We start from the raw sequence: 13441 nt of genomic DNA, 5'->3' as shown, positions 1-13441 counted from the left end.
CTGTATGTCGTTTTCTTAAAATACTCCAATTACATTTCAAATAGTTCTAAATATATAATTTATGACCCTATATTTCTATGTATATAGTGGCTAGAGATCTAAGTGGCTAGAAGTGGCCCAGATATTTTCTTCTCATTACCTTAATAAAGAAATTTGTCCTTCCCACTGCTCCAACTTTTCCTGCATAATTAATGAATCCAGCAATCCCTTCGGTAGCTCCATAAACTTCGCCAACTTTTTTTAATACAAGTTTTATTAAATTTTTTCTTTCATCATACATATTTTATGAACAGAGTGTTGATTGGATCACATCTTAGACATCTTATACATAATCATAATGTATTTTAATCTTTCCATTTTTTCAATATTCATCTCTTTTATATAATCCTTTATCACAAATTAGTCACCATATCTTATTATTTCAACTTCTGCCATGTTGTTCTCTTTCCATAATTCTTTATCATTTTCAATTTTACTTACAAATAAGATCGTTTTACACCTTATATTTCTCTTCATTCAGTTATTCCAGTTATTTACCATCTTTCTTCATTTCCAGAAGTGTCTCTAATTCCTTTTTCCCAATCATTAGCATTTGAATTATTCATCTTAATTTACATTATCAAAATTAATGTTATCAAATTACTTATTTTCAAATTTCTTTATCATTTCATATTCAATACTTTCACCTAAATAACATCACACTATATTCTATAATTCTTCTCTCTTACCAATATAATAATCTATCAAAATCACTATTGTTATATTGCCTACTTTCCCATTCCCATTCATTAATCTACCTTATTATATATATTTACTAATATTTACCTCATCATCATTCATCTTTAGCAATCATCTATCTTTTCCCATTTTCTAATAGTTTTTTGCTCGACCCTTTATCTTGCTCTAACTTCTCAATTCTCTTTTTTTTTTCTTTTTATATAGGTTACATTTCATCTTCTGGATTCCTTTTATCTTTTTTTGTTGTGCTTTTTGAGCATCCCTCACCAAGACTTTCCCTTGTCTCTCCCACATATTTCCCTTTTTCACTTTTAACTGTTTCTTCATATATCTACAATTCCATTTTGTAGCAATTTAAAAGATTATTAAAACCTCCCCAATTGTATCTCTTTGCAATTAGCAAAAATTTAAAGTCTATTTAATTTTCTTATATCTCCTCTTCTTTTCTTCTTTTTCTTCTTCAATTATTCCTTTGTTCCTCAAGTTTAAAAAGATCTCAATTATTAATTGTCCAAATTCAGCAACAGTTAAATCCAATTAAAAAGTTATCTTCCATGAGAGAAGGGAAATGAAACAAAATCTCAGATGTAAAACACAGTCACTCCTTAATTGTTCTCACAGTGTCCAAATTATCTTCTTCTATATGACCAAGGTCAGGGCTTCCAGCTGCTATTTCTTCTGTTTTGTTTATTTAAGTAGAGTATTACAGTACTTTTTCTTTCCTCCAGCAGATGGCACTCTCTGTTTCTATTCTGTTACAAAGTAGTTTGTTAAGTCCGATTAATTATCAAAATATCCAGAAATCTTTAAAATCTTCATATAAATTGTTGTTTTCTTCCGAAAATCACTTTTTCCCCTTTTGAAATATTTTGCTTTTCCCAATTTTCCAGATCTAAAACTTCTTCTTAGGCTTTTTATATTAGAGTCCCTGCTTTTTCTTTTTTCCATGTATGTGTTTCCCCCCGCCCCCAAATGTCAGATAGCCGCTAGTCCAAGCTCAGGAATTTCTTTTAAGACTCCAATTTCAATTTTTTCTTAGTATAAATTGGCAATGATCTCACCCAGTTCTAGCACTCCGTTCAATTCTTAGGTTCAGTTGTCCCAGCTTCAAGGTGGCCACCATAAGATGGCCGTCACCCACGCTGCCGCTTCGGGAGAGCTGTTTCTGTTCCAGTGAGGAAATTGCCAATTCCTCATGGTCCACAAAACACCTCTCCTTTCTTCACTATCCCTGCAAGATGGCTATGGCTCAAAAGCCTCCCAGCAGTGATTCATTTGGCTGGATTTTGCGTGGCTCATTAGAGCCTGCTATTTTCCAGTCCGTTCCTGCTGTGATCTCAAACGGAAGTCCCAAACTTTGCTGACTTTGATGGGTCCAAATCTATTCAGAAACTCCTTCCAAATCTCTGTCTGCATTCCATTGCCAATGACCATTCTCACCCTATGGTCATGGTCTCTCTGCAAGGTGAGATATCAAGGAAATTAGAGTTTTCCATAATAAAAACTATATTAGCAGTGGTCATGCCAACTGGTCAGGCAGCGAACCAGCTTTTTAAGAGATTGCTTGAAGAACATCCTACAAGATGGTGGGAGGGAGTGACAGTCCATAAAGATTGTTTACAATTAGTCTATAAAATCTACGAGGAAACTTTTCCTATTTCAGACTACAGTTGCATAGCTATGATGCTTTTAGTTTAATCATATAGAAATCCATGTCACAGGGAGATAAATAAAACAGGTTTGGTTTTCAAATTCTGATTAATACCTTAGTATTAACTTGAATAGCATCTCTGTGCAAGTAACAAGGACTCAAAGTTGATTGAAGCCTTGCAGAAATATTAGGAACTACTACATTCTAGCATTTATAACCAAATGACTATTCCTAGAAAACATGTTGTTTACTGCCTGGTGGCGCAGCAGACTAATAGCCTGTTATTAACATTCAGCTGCCTGCAATTACTGCAAGTTCGAATCTCCCCAGGCTCAAGGTTGACTCAGCCTTCCATCCTTTCTAAGGTAGGTAAATTGAGGACCCAGTTTGTGGGGGCAATAAGCTGACTTTGTATAAATATATAAAAGTACGAAGGCTATTGCTTAACGCATTGTAAGCCGCCCTGAGTCTTCAGAGAAGGGCGGCATATAAATCAAAATTAAAAAAAACAAAACCTGTTGCTCTAAAAATGACTATTCCCTCTCTATTCCTCAACAGAAAAATTGTTGTCATCTACTAAGCTCCACACAAATATTTCTGCTTTTGAAAACTCCCTGTAATCCTTTGTTGGAGGAGAATTCTCCAGATCTATAAAAGATTAATTCAATCTTGGAATTGGCCAGTTTCAAATCAAACTTGTCACACAAAAACAAAGCTAAGCAACCTTAAAACTGTTGGTATCAGACAGCCATTTTTAAACTCCTAGGCACCTTTCTTAAAATACTTTTCTTTGTTTTACCTCCATATATATCAGGATCAGTTCCCAAAGCTCTTTTTCAGTGTTTTGCAACCTTACTATGAGGAATATAAGAAGGAATAGTGCCACTGCACCATAGCATCAGTCTACCTGTACTAAACTATATATTCCCATATAAAGATACAACACTATGCTTCTGTGAAAGATTACTAATAGTACTATTCTTTTTTTCCTTTTACCTCTATAATAGATAGATTTATATATACATATGTATCTGTACAGCTACATATATCTGTTCTATGACCTGCTGCTTGGCAAGTATAATTATCAATTTTTCATGAAATAGGAAACGGGGGAGGGAATTTGGTTACATGAAGGGACAAGGGATACTAAGGATACTAAGCTTGTTTATAAACAAGCTTAGTATTCATGACAGTGGTGCAACTCCCAATTCTATCTGGTTCTTTACAATCAGTAGTAAAAGTGGCACGAGGCTCTGCCCACCTGCCCGGACATCATAATTGATTATCTGTGCATGCGCAGAAGCGCGAGAGAGAACAAAGTGAGCATGTGCGCGCACTCCCATTGCAAACTGGTAGTAAAGGTAAGTAGAATCCACCCCTCATTCATGACAAACTGGGCCAAGGTCTCCATAATATGATATAAGCATAGTTATCTTCTAGATTTGTATCTGCATTGCCTGGACACTGCTACGTACAATTCGGCAAGCAGTCCCTTATCATTCTTTGTAATATTGTTTTCTGAAGTATTATTCCATTTTATCAATTACCTTTGGTGCATTACACAAGTAGCGCATCAATTCTCCTACATACTGGATCACAGTGACATGATAATGTCTGCGGTCATCCCAGTAATGAGAAACAGAGAACTTAGACCTCAGAACACATGTAGCTCTTACATAAACAGAGAGAGAAAGTTGAAGTGAGCTGAAATGCTCCACTTTTCAATGGCATCTTCCCCTAGTTACTTAAAAATAGGTGTGAAATCCAACAGGTTCTGACAGGTTATGGAGAACTGGTAGCGGAAATTTTGAGCAGTTCGGAGAATGGGGCTGGCCCCAGAGTAGGGAGGGAATGGGGATTTTGCAATATCCTTCCCCTGCCACACCCACCAAGCTATGCCTACCAAGCCACACCACGCCCATCAAGCCATGCCCACACAACTGGTAGTAAAAAAATTTGGATTTCACTCTGCTTAAAAAGGCCTAAAATGATTTGGCTCCAGGACATTTGAAGAGGACAAAGTCAAGATATAAATCAGATAAATAAATAAATAATTTAAGACGTTTTCTTCTCTGCAAGTTTCCTGCTTCTGTGAATGTCATTCTTCTGCAATCAGATATCCAAATAGTTTGGGATCTTGGCAAGAAATAGGCCATTTAGGTTTATATATATTTTTACAATTTATACAGTTGTTATCAGAAAATATTTGATCCACACATATTTGGTCCACTGATCTATCCACTATTCAATGATTTATTAGTTGTTTTCTGCTTCTTTGTTTAGCTGGGTAGTCTTTATCACTTTAAGTGTTCCATAAAACTGATACTATGACCCATCCTAGAATTATCTGTTAGGAATAACTGGCAACAAATATTTCAATAAATAAATTAGCAAACAAAAAGGAATGTAATTCTCATGTCTCCCATTAGGGAGATTGTGAGTTCAAGTCCCACCTCAGCTATGAAAATCAGCTGGGTGACTATGTGCCAGTACTCTCTCTTAGCCCAACTACCTCACAGAGTTGTTGGGAAATATTGGCATGTTAGATATATCCGTTTTGGCTGATTTATAAAAATAATAAAGATGGGATATAAATAAATATAAATAAATAAATGACATAACCATAGAAAATGAATACTGCTAAAATATCTATCTGTCCATGACATTCAGATATACTTCAATGTGGCCTGTGGTTAAAACAAGAAAAACAACTCCTACCTCTCTTCCTCTTCCTCCTTCTCAAACTCCCAGCATTAACATTCATACATTGACATGCTCCAAGAGTGAGACGTTTCCTTCTGAATCTGCCAAAGAGCCAGTTAAAGTGTTCTTGGCACAGGTATTTTTTTTATTGTGGGATTGTGTTAAATTTATATTTACCGACAAAGAAATAAAGAGTATAGATCTATTTCAAGCTATTTAGCTCACATCAGCAAGCCATACCCTTCTGGGATTCGAACCAGGGCTGTTTGTGAGATATTTATGTGAGATAATATATTTCTTGTGAGATTATATTTATGCTATTTTGTGTCAGAATACTGGAAATGTATAAGTAGTCCCTGACTTACAATTGAGCCCAAAATTTCTGCTAAGCGCAATGTTGTCCCATTTTATGACCTTTCTTGCCACAGTTGTTAAGTGAATCACTGCAGTTGTTAAGTTAGAAACATGGTTGTTAAGTGAATCTGGTTTCCCTATTGACTTTGCTTTTTTTTTATTATTATTATTTGATTTATATGCCGCCCTTCTCCGAAGACTCAGGGCAGCTTACAATGCATTAAGCAATAGCCTTTTGTATATTTATAAAAAGTCAGTTTATTGCCCCCACAAACTGGGTCCTCAATTTACCTACCTTAGAAAGGATGGAAGGCTGAGTCGACCTTGAGCCTGGTGAGAATTGAACTCGCAGTAATTGCAGGCAGCTGGATGTTAAATGCTGCCTTAGGAGGCATTAGCCTCCTACGCCACTCAGGCTGCTTGTAAGGAGTTTGCAAAAGGTTATCCATCACATGCTCCCAGGACACTGCAACTGTCATAAATGTGAGCCAAAGATCTGAATTTTGATCATGTGACCATGGGGATGCTACAATGGTCGTGTGAAAAATGGTCATAAGTCACTTTTTTCAGTGCTGTTATAACTTTGAATGGTCACTAAATGAACTGTTGTAAGTCAAGGACTACCTGTACATCATTACTGCATCAAGGTTGGTAAATAATTGACACTACGGTATAAGCCTTCACATCTTCCTGCTTGCCTCCTCCTATTTTTCTTAACTCCTTCATGCATCTTCAAGTATTTGGGGCAGGCTGTGATGTTCTCTGTGGATGCTGCTATATATAAAATATAAGATGATATAAAAGCTCTGTGCCTCTTGATAACACTTTGAGGGTGAAGGTCTCTTTATGTATTCCAGGCTCCCTGGTCTTTTGTGCCTACCTTACAGTCCCCATAAGAGCAAGGAGTCCAGCTGAGTGCTATAGAGGGAATGGAGAATAAACAACATCCTTGTCATGGATCCTGGTCAGGCGAAACAGATGGGACACAATTATTGCTTTCTTCTGGGAAATGACAGCAGTTTTGGTGAGTCCTGGAGGAAAGTGAAAAGAGAATAAGAAATAAAGGATGCAATGAATTTAGAGAAAAAGCAAGAAATTATAATTTACAATCAGTTTCATGACTGTATCCTTGACTCCATGCCAGAAATAGGGATTATATGATTTTGACATTTCAAAAGCACTCATTGGCAAAAAGAAGAAGCACAGATCAATGAACTAAAGCTTTGCAACATGCCAATTTCCATTCAACAACAACAGCATCATCAGATGAGATGTTGATGATGTAAGGTGGACAGATGGACATGATGATATGATGATGATGTCAGGTGAGCAGGAAACTTTGCAGACACAAAAGAAAATGACTTCTTACCTAACCTTGTTACTTCTTACCTAACCCTGATCTAGGCTACGCACATCATAAAAACCATGCAATCATACATGCAGAAGTCAACAGAGAGTCTTTCCAGCCAACAGCATAGTTTATCCTTCTAGGTCTCCCAGCAACCACTCTACCTTTCATGCTCCTCACCTGTGGTCCCAGAGGTGAAAATATATAGACATATAGATTTAGCTGTTATATTGGCTCTGAAGGAAAAGGGCACGGATTCAGCAGAACTTAATTTGATCTGTTTGAGCAGATCTACACCTTCAGTTGGGGAATCATCACTCAGATAGAAAACACGTATCCCTTCATCATTTAAAGTAGGCAGGATATCTTCAATGGCATCTTTTAAATCTTGAAAAAGGAAAGAAAAAAATATTTGATTGAATTTACTGCCTTATTTTTGGAAATCTCTTTTTGAGTCTCTTCCATAAATACTAGAACAAAGGAAAAACATAGCAGAGTTTCTGCAAAGACACTGTAAAGAGTAGCACTCTAATCTTGCGTTCTAAGGAACACTAACTACTCCTAGGCAAAAAATGTATAATATAGTCCATTTGTCCTGATAATTTTATTATATGAAACTGGATGAAAACGTATACCAGTACATAAATCTGTGTGCTAGGGCTAACAAGCAAGAAAGCAAGAAAGAGGAATAGAAAAAGGAGCCAATCTGTAATATTATTTTATTTTTAAAAAATAAAAAAGAATGATTGAATAGCTTTCATGTCTTTTGTGTGCTTGGCCATTTTAATGGTTACATTTAAAATATAATTATAACCAAGCTGAATATAGACATCATTGACCCCAAAGCAAACTAATGCTCTATCAATTCAAAATCTGACAATAAAGCAAGATGGTTATCTTACAGTAGTTATAATATACAACTGTTTCCTTTAAATTAATCAGGAAAATGTATGAAAAGAATACTGCTTTTGGAGCTATGTTTCACTGAGAACAGTGTATTTTCATATGTCATGGATAGATAGAAATATAAATTTTTGAGGGAATATAAAACTTGCTACATAATTTTAACATCATGAAGATCATGTTGAAGCTATAATACAAAGAAAAAGACAAGAATTGGAATAATAATGTATTAGTCCAGATAGCACAAAAATGGTTCTAAATCACTGAGAATAAAAAACCACCATTAATAACAATGAAATTGAATAGGTTTTGTGAAATATCATGTTGGTCCAAATAGCAGTGGGATTAAACATGATAAAATAAAATCCATACACTTTAGAATCAAAGTAAAGTGCCAAGGAACAGAACAGTAATGGTACCTTCTAATGATGCAGCCTGCCAAATTTGATTGTAAAACATTATCCCCAAATCCCATTTCAGGTGGTTGTTCAGAAAAATGGTGCTGAATATTATTACTAAGAAGCCCAAGAAGATCACTAAAATTATACTCATTTCAAATCATAAAAGAAAAATGCGAACAAAGATAGGGTGAAACCACTGTGGGAATGGCACCATTTCATGCAGAAATATCCCATGTCATGCCTAATGTAAGAATCTCCGAGTATCCTCAAAATTATCATAGAAAGCCATTCAGAAAATGACCAGTTTTCTTCTAGGACCAGAATGTGATAAATCTTTTATTTCTCAACCCAGCTGCACTGGAAGGCATTGTGAAAATGCAGTGGAGGTAGAAAAATACTGCGGTATAATTACACAGCTCTGGATTATCCAGATTTATCAAAGAGGCCCAGAATTAGGATATTCATTAAATAGCAATGCAAATTACCTCCTTACTTCAAAGTGCGGTAAAGACCCTAGACTTTTGTCTCAAAGTACTGCCCCAAAGACGCTTTTGGACTAGTGTCCAAAAGAGCACTATAATGGACTGATCCACTCACTTATTTATTTAAATTTATATAGCTGACCATTTTACTTATGAGACCCACAAGTTAAAACAGCAAACATATCGAAACTGATTAAAAGATGTTAAAGTGCAAGAAAGGGCCAGCTTATAGCTCATAAAAATGTAATCATCTTGCAGGGCACCCCACATCCATGGGATCCACACAACTGATGGAATAGAAATGTCTTCAGAAACTTCCTAAAGATCCACAAAATTAGGAACATTGTAACAGAGGAGATAATGTTCCAGAGGCTGGGTGCCTCAGCAGAAAAGGTTTCCCTGAATGCCATCAGATGGAAATCCTTTGTATACAGGGCCCATCATATGCTCCCAGATCTGATGGGAGAGGTGGATAATCTTAGCTTCCAGAAAACACCTCTTTTATACTATGGAAGTAAAATGCTACTCTACATGGCTCTTTGCAGTTCTTATGGTCTTACCTTCTTGATCTCAGAAGACAATTTACGTTATAGTGCTAGGCAAGAGAAAAAGAATAAAGGAGAAAGAGGTTTGTTCATTCAAACATATTTCAAGTTAGTTGAACTATTGAGAGGTTATTAATAGAGAAATGTAAATGAGACTTTTAATAAATCAAGAGGTGTATTCTGGGAAAATTGCTTCCCTACTACATAAATTCACAATATCAATCCATCCAATGCTGACAGAATACTGATATAAAAGAAATCATTTTGCATATGCCAAACTTATTTTACCAATTGCAAAATCCGAAATTGTGGTAACACATTGCCCATCCCCCGGGTTGAAAAAAATATATTTGGATGTAATTCAAAAAGAAGAGAAAGGACCAATAGTTATGAAATATTACTATTTCTATGGAAGTATCTCCTATATGATTCTGTCACTTGGAGATGGTGGAAGAACTTTAGCCTTGCCCTTGCAAGATTTCAGCACATGTATCAGAGATTTGAGTCGTATGTTATAGTTTACACATGCCATGGTACAGCCAATCTTTGATAAGCTGATGAAAACTGAGAGATAGGCAGGGATGGTCTTGAAGAAAACAGCCATTGTGTCCTCTTTTTTCAGCTCCACATAGTCCTTCAGTACTCTGGCTATCTGATTGCTGTGTCTGTCAATGTTTCGGTAGGAATAAACCTCACCTTCAAAGAGAATCAAGGGTTTATCTGAATACTTCTTAACTCTGGCCAAAAATATTTCTAGGAAAGTGATAGGGGGAGTGCACTTCATGTATGTGTAGTATCGATACCCAATGTATGTATGTATGTAGTCAATAAAGTTTTTCAAATCCAACCAAAAATAAGGAAAGAAAAATTTGCCCACCAAGGTCAGAAGAATCAAAAGCCCAAGCACAGCTGTGTATAGATCCAGCATGGTAGGAATTTAGCCTTGGTATCTTGGAAGAAGTAGATCAGAATCCAATTTATTGCAGGATCTATCCAAGCTCTGTTTTGTGGAAGGCAAAGAGAAGAGAAATCATGAATAATCAAAAAGATGCAATTCTCACACCCCACCCAGTTTCTCAAGGCTTAAATGAAGGAACCTTTGTTTCCCAGCCAATAATATTTGAATGACATGCTATAGCTCTGTAATCTCAGCATGCTATTTGTTTCTTATCGTCCTCATCTGTTGCTTTTCTCCTTGCCCACAAATTATAACTCAAAATCCTGAGGAAAAAAAGTTGTTGGCAGAGTTGATGCTGAATGAAAATTAATAATCTGGACGGTCACTAGCCTTTGCAGAACAAATCTTTATGACACTATTCAACCAAGAAAGGAAAAACAGGTACATTCAGCTGCAATACAAATAAAGGAAAAGCGCAAGCATGAAAGAGGCTTACTCAACAGGTTTGGAAAAGGATCTTGCAATCATCAGCTCTTCTTTCAAGCTTCTGTCTATAGTGGGCCACTTATACTACAGCAGCTCTCTACAATCTGGTGGTCACTAGCTATATGGGCTGCAACACTCAGAATTCCCAATATCATTGACAGGGATTCTGAGAGTTGATCCAACACATTTGGAGGCCACAATATTGTGGAAGACTGTTTAATGATAAAGCAAAGCTCCTGAAAGATAGAAGTAGGGAACCTATGCTTTTCCAAATATTGTTGGATTCTACTATCTATTAGTCCCTGCCAGCATACCCAGTGGTTAGGGATCATTTCAGTCCTATATCATATATTACACAAGAGTCAATTTTGTATAGTGATTAAGGCATCCAGGTAGAAACTGTGAAATTGTTATGTTCTAGTCTTGCCTTAGGCACAAAGCCAGCTGGATAACCTTGGAACAGATATTCTCTCCGCCCTAAGAAGCAGGCAACAGCAAACCACCTCCAAAAGACTTTGCCATGAAACCTGCAGAGACTTGTCTAAGCAGTCTCTGACAATTGGACATGATTTAAAGAAGAAAATATATATTATATTATATCAATGATTAAAATATTTATCTGTATGATACTTAAAACCATAGGATTCAAATCCCTGTTTACACATTTGGATTTTAACAAATATTTAAAGTTGTTTTGTTGAAAAAAAAAACCAATAGTTTCAAAAAAATTACAAATCAACTGTGTAAAAAGGCTGTTTTCTTTTAAAAGGAGGGAGAGAGATCTCCAAGGATCCCTGGAGGACAAGTGACAAAATGTGCAGGTGGAGTTGATCATATAACTTAGATGGGGTATGAAACCAACTGTTTCCTAGATGTTTTCAGATTCCAATCTGCACAGCCAATGCTAAGGAAGAATAATGGAAATTGTGGCTCAATAACACCTGAAATGCCTGTAAAAACTACCCAAGTTTACTGACTTCTATAAAGCACCGATTAGTTGCTTTATAGCTCTGAGAGATCTCAGAAGAAACCAACAATGTTAGCAATGTCCATTTAAAGTATTTTAATATAAGTTTTATTTCTTGTTTGTTTAGTTTTCTCAGCTCTGTTTGCAAGTGCCAGGGAATGAATATTGCATTTTTACATGCAAAGGAAGTGATATCAATCCCACAATTTTGATATTCTGTCTTTTGTTAATGAAAAGGGTCTAATCTGAGGGACTATCTGTATTCTGTAGTGTCTGCCTAGCTGATAAGAATGATCAGTTGGTGTGCTTTAGATACCTTCATTTAATCAGATCTCATCTTTTGAGATTTGGAGACCGAGTCTTCTAGAGAATAAACTTTGAGAATAAAATTTTAAAAATTAAAAAAAAAACCACAATTTTAATCTGTTATAAGTACATATTTAGGGTGCATTCATAGCTTCAAACAGTCATTAAATGACCATTTATTTCCCAAGGAATACCTGTACATTTGATGATTTAGCCTGAAATACATAGATTTCTCAAGCTAGTATCGGTCAAATAGCAATAGTATGTATTGCTAGATGCCAAATAAGGCTAAACCGTGGACTTCAGACAACCACAGATTATAAAGAGGGGCAGATTCCATTGCTAGGCCACTATTGCTAATAAATAAGGGAGAAGGGAGATAAATTGAGTTTTGCAGCTTTAAAAGTTCATCAAAACAAATAGTATTATAAGAACACAAAGCCATATGAATATCACAGGCATCACCAGGTTAATTCCATGTCTGTAGTCATTAGTAACAACATAATTCATCATTCATTCATTTGTGGACATGTTCAATTATTCATGAAAGTCATTTCACAATAATTTAAAATAATATTTTCCTATATTATATATTCCTATAATATTTTTGTTCTGTCCATATTTATCAAGTTACTGTTTTACTTTTCCATGGCTTATGCTGCATTACACAAAGTGGGACATCATCCAAGTATCTCTTTATGAACAAAAATTAGTGCATTATAATCCCTCTTGTATCTTGCACATTTATTCTAAAGGCAGGGGTGGGCTTCAAAAATTTTAACAAGGGGTTTTCTGCCTGGTTTCTAGGTGGGTATGGCCATGGTGGGTGTGCCCTAATTGGCCTCTTGCACTGGGGGTGGGGGGCGTTTTTGCCCTCCCTGGGCTCCGGAGGCTTTCCTCGAGCTTCCAGGAGGACGAAAAAGGCATCCCCAGGCTCTGGAGGCTTCCAGTAGACCCTTTCCCCTCCCCCCCCCCCCGAGTCTCCATGTGCATGTACTTACCTGCATTCAAAACAGGCCATGTGCAGACTCCTGGGAGTGGGATTTGGGGATTCTCCGAACTGCACAGAATCTTACCTAGAGGTTCTCCCGAACCCCTGCGAACCTCTAACAGCCCACCCCTGTCTAAAGATCTTTATCTTCTCAAATATATTGTTTTTAAAAATATTGCATATACGTACACCCTAATTTATCCAGTTTTCTGCCCTAATCTATATTTCTAAATCCATGCACCAAATTCCATGTCATCATGTCTTGCAACACCGTGTTGATATCTAACTACCTGCTGAAAATTATTTTTGCTCAACTCCTCCATTTAAATTCCTCCACAGCTCATTAGTATTGGCTTCTGCTATTCAGTTTAATGAAGCATAACATAACAATGGCTTCCACTAGTTTTGAATCAGCTGTGGATCTGACATCACATGATGTCATATAGTTTTGACAACTGAGTCTTGTCTGATGTGGTTTATTTAAACCAAGAGCAGGGTGGGGAATTTCTCTGCAGTGCAGTGATTTTGTGGAGGTTGTGTGCAGGTTTTTTCCCCAATTGTGGAAACTCATGAAAACTACTACCCAGTCTCCCCACTTCTGCTCTATATTGTGGCTCGGACATTTACAAATTACCTTTCCAGTCACCTTTTCTCATCCAGAAGGATAA

At 36.4% G+C, this 13441-nt stretch overlaps 1 protein-coding gene and 1 long non-coding RNA gene across 2 annotated transcripts; both read right to left on the bottom strand.

Moving 5' to 3' along the window:
• Positions 1-250: 250 nt before the first annotated feature.
• Positions 251-9565, bottom strand: LOC117668959 (uncharacterized). Its single transcript, XR_015733737.1, has 3 exons — positions 6975-9565; positions 6327-6477; positions 251-1490 (listed from the first exon to the last, which is right to left on the bottom strand). It is a non-coding gene; the product is annotated as an uncharacterized LOC117668959 (long non-coding RNA).
• A 5-nt stretch (positions 9566-9570) lies between these two features.
• On the bottom strand, positions 9571-11043 carry LOC148114055 (long-chain fatty acid transport protein 2-like; the record flags this gene model as incomplete). The annotated part of the gene is made up of 1 exon (XM_087893659.1): positions 9571-11043. A coding segment is annotated over exon 1 (483 nt), but the record flags the coding sequence as incomplete, so codon positions are not given.
• Positions 11044-13441: the final 2398 nt, after the last annotated feature.

This window comes from Pantherophis guttatus, chromosome 4 (genome assembly GCF_059756535.1).
Source record: "Pantherophis guttatus breed Tessera chromosome 4, ASM5975653v1, whole genome shotgun sequence".
Lineage (NCBI taxonomy): Eukaryota > Metazoa > Chordata > Lepidosauria > Squamata > Colubridae > Pantherophis > Pantherophis guttatus.
Note: the sequence above shows the minus strand (reverse complement) of the source record. Positions and strands in the feature narration are given on the sequence as shown.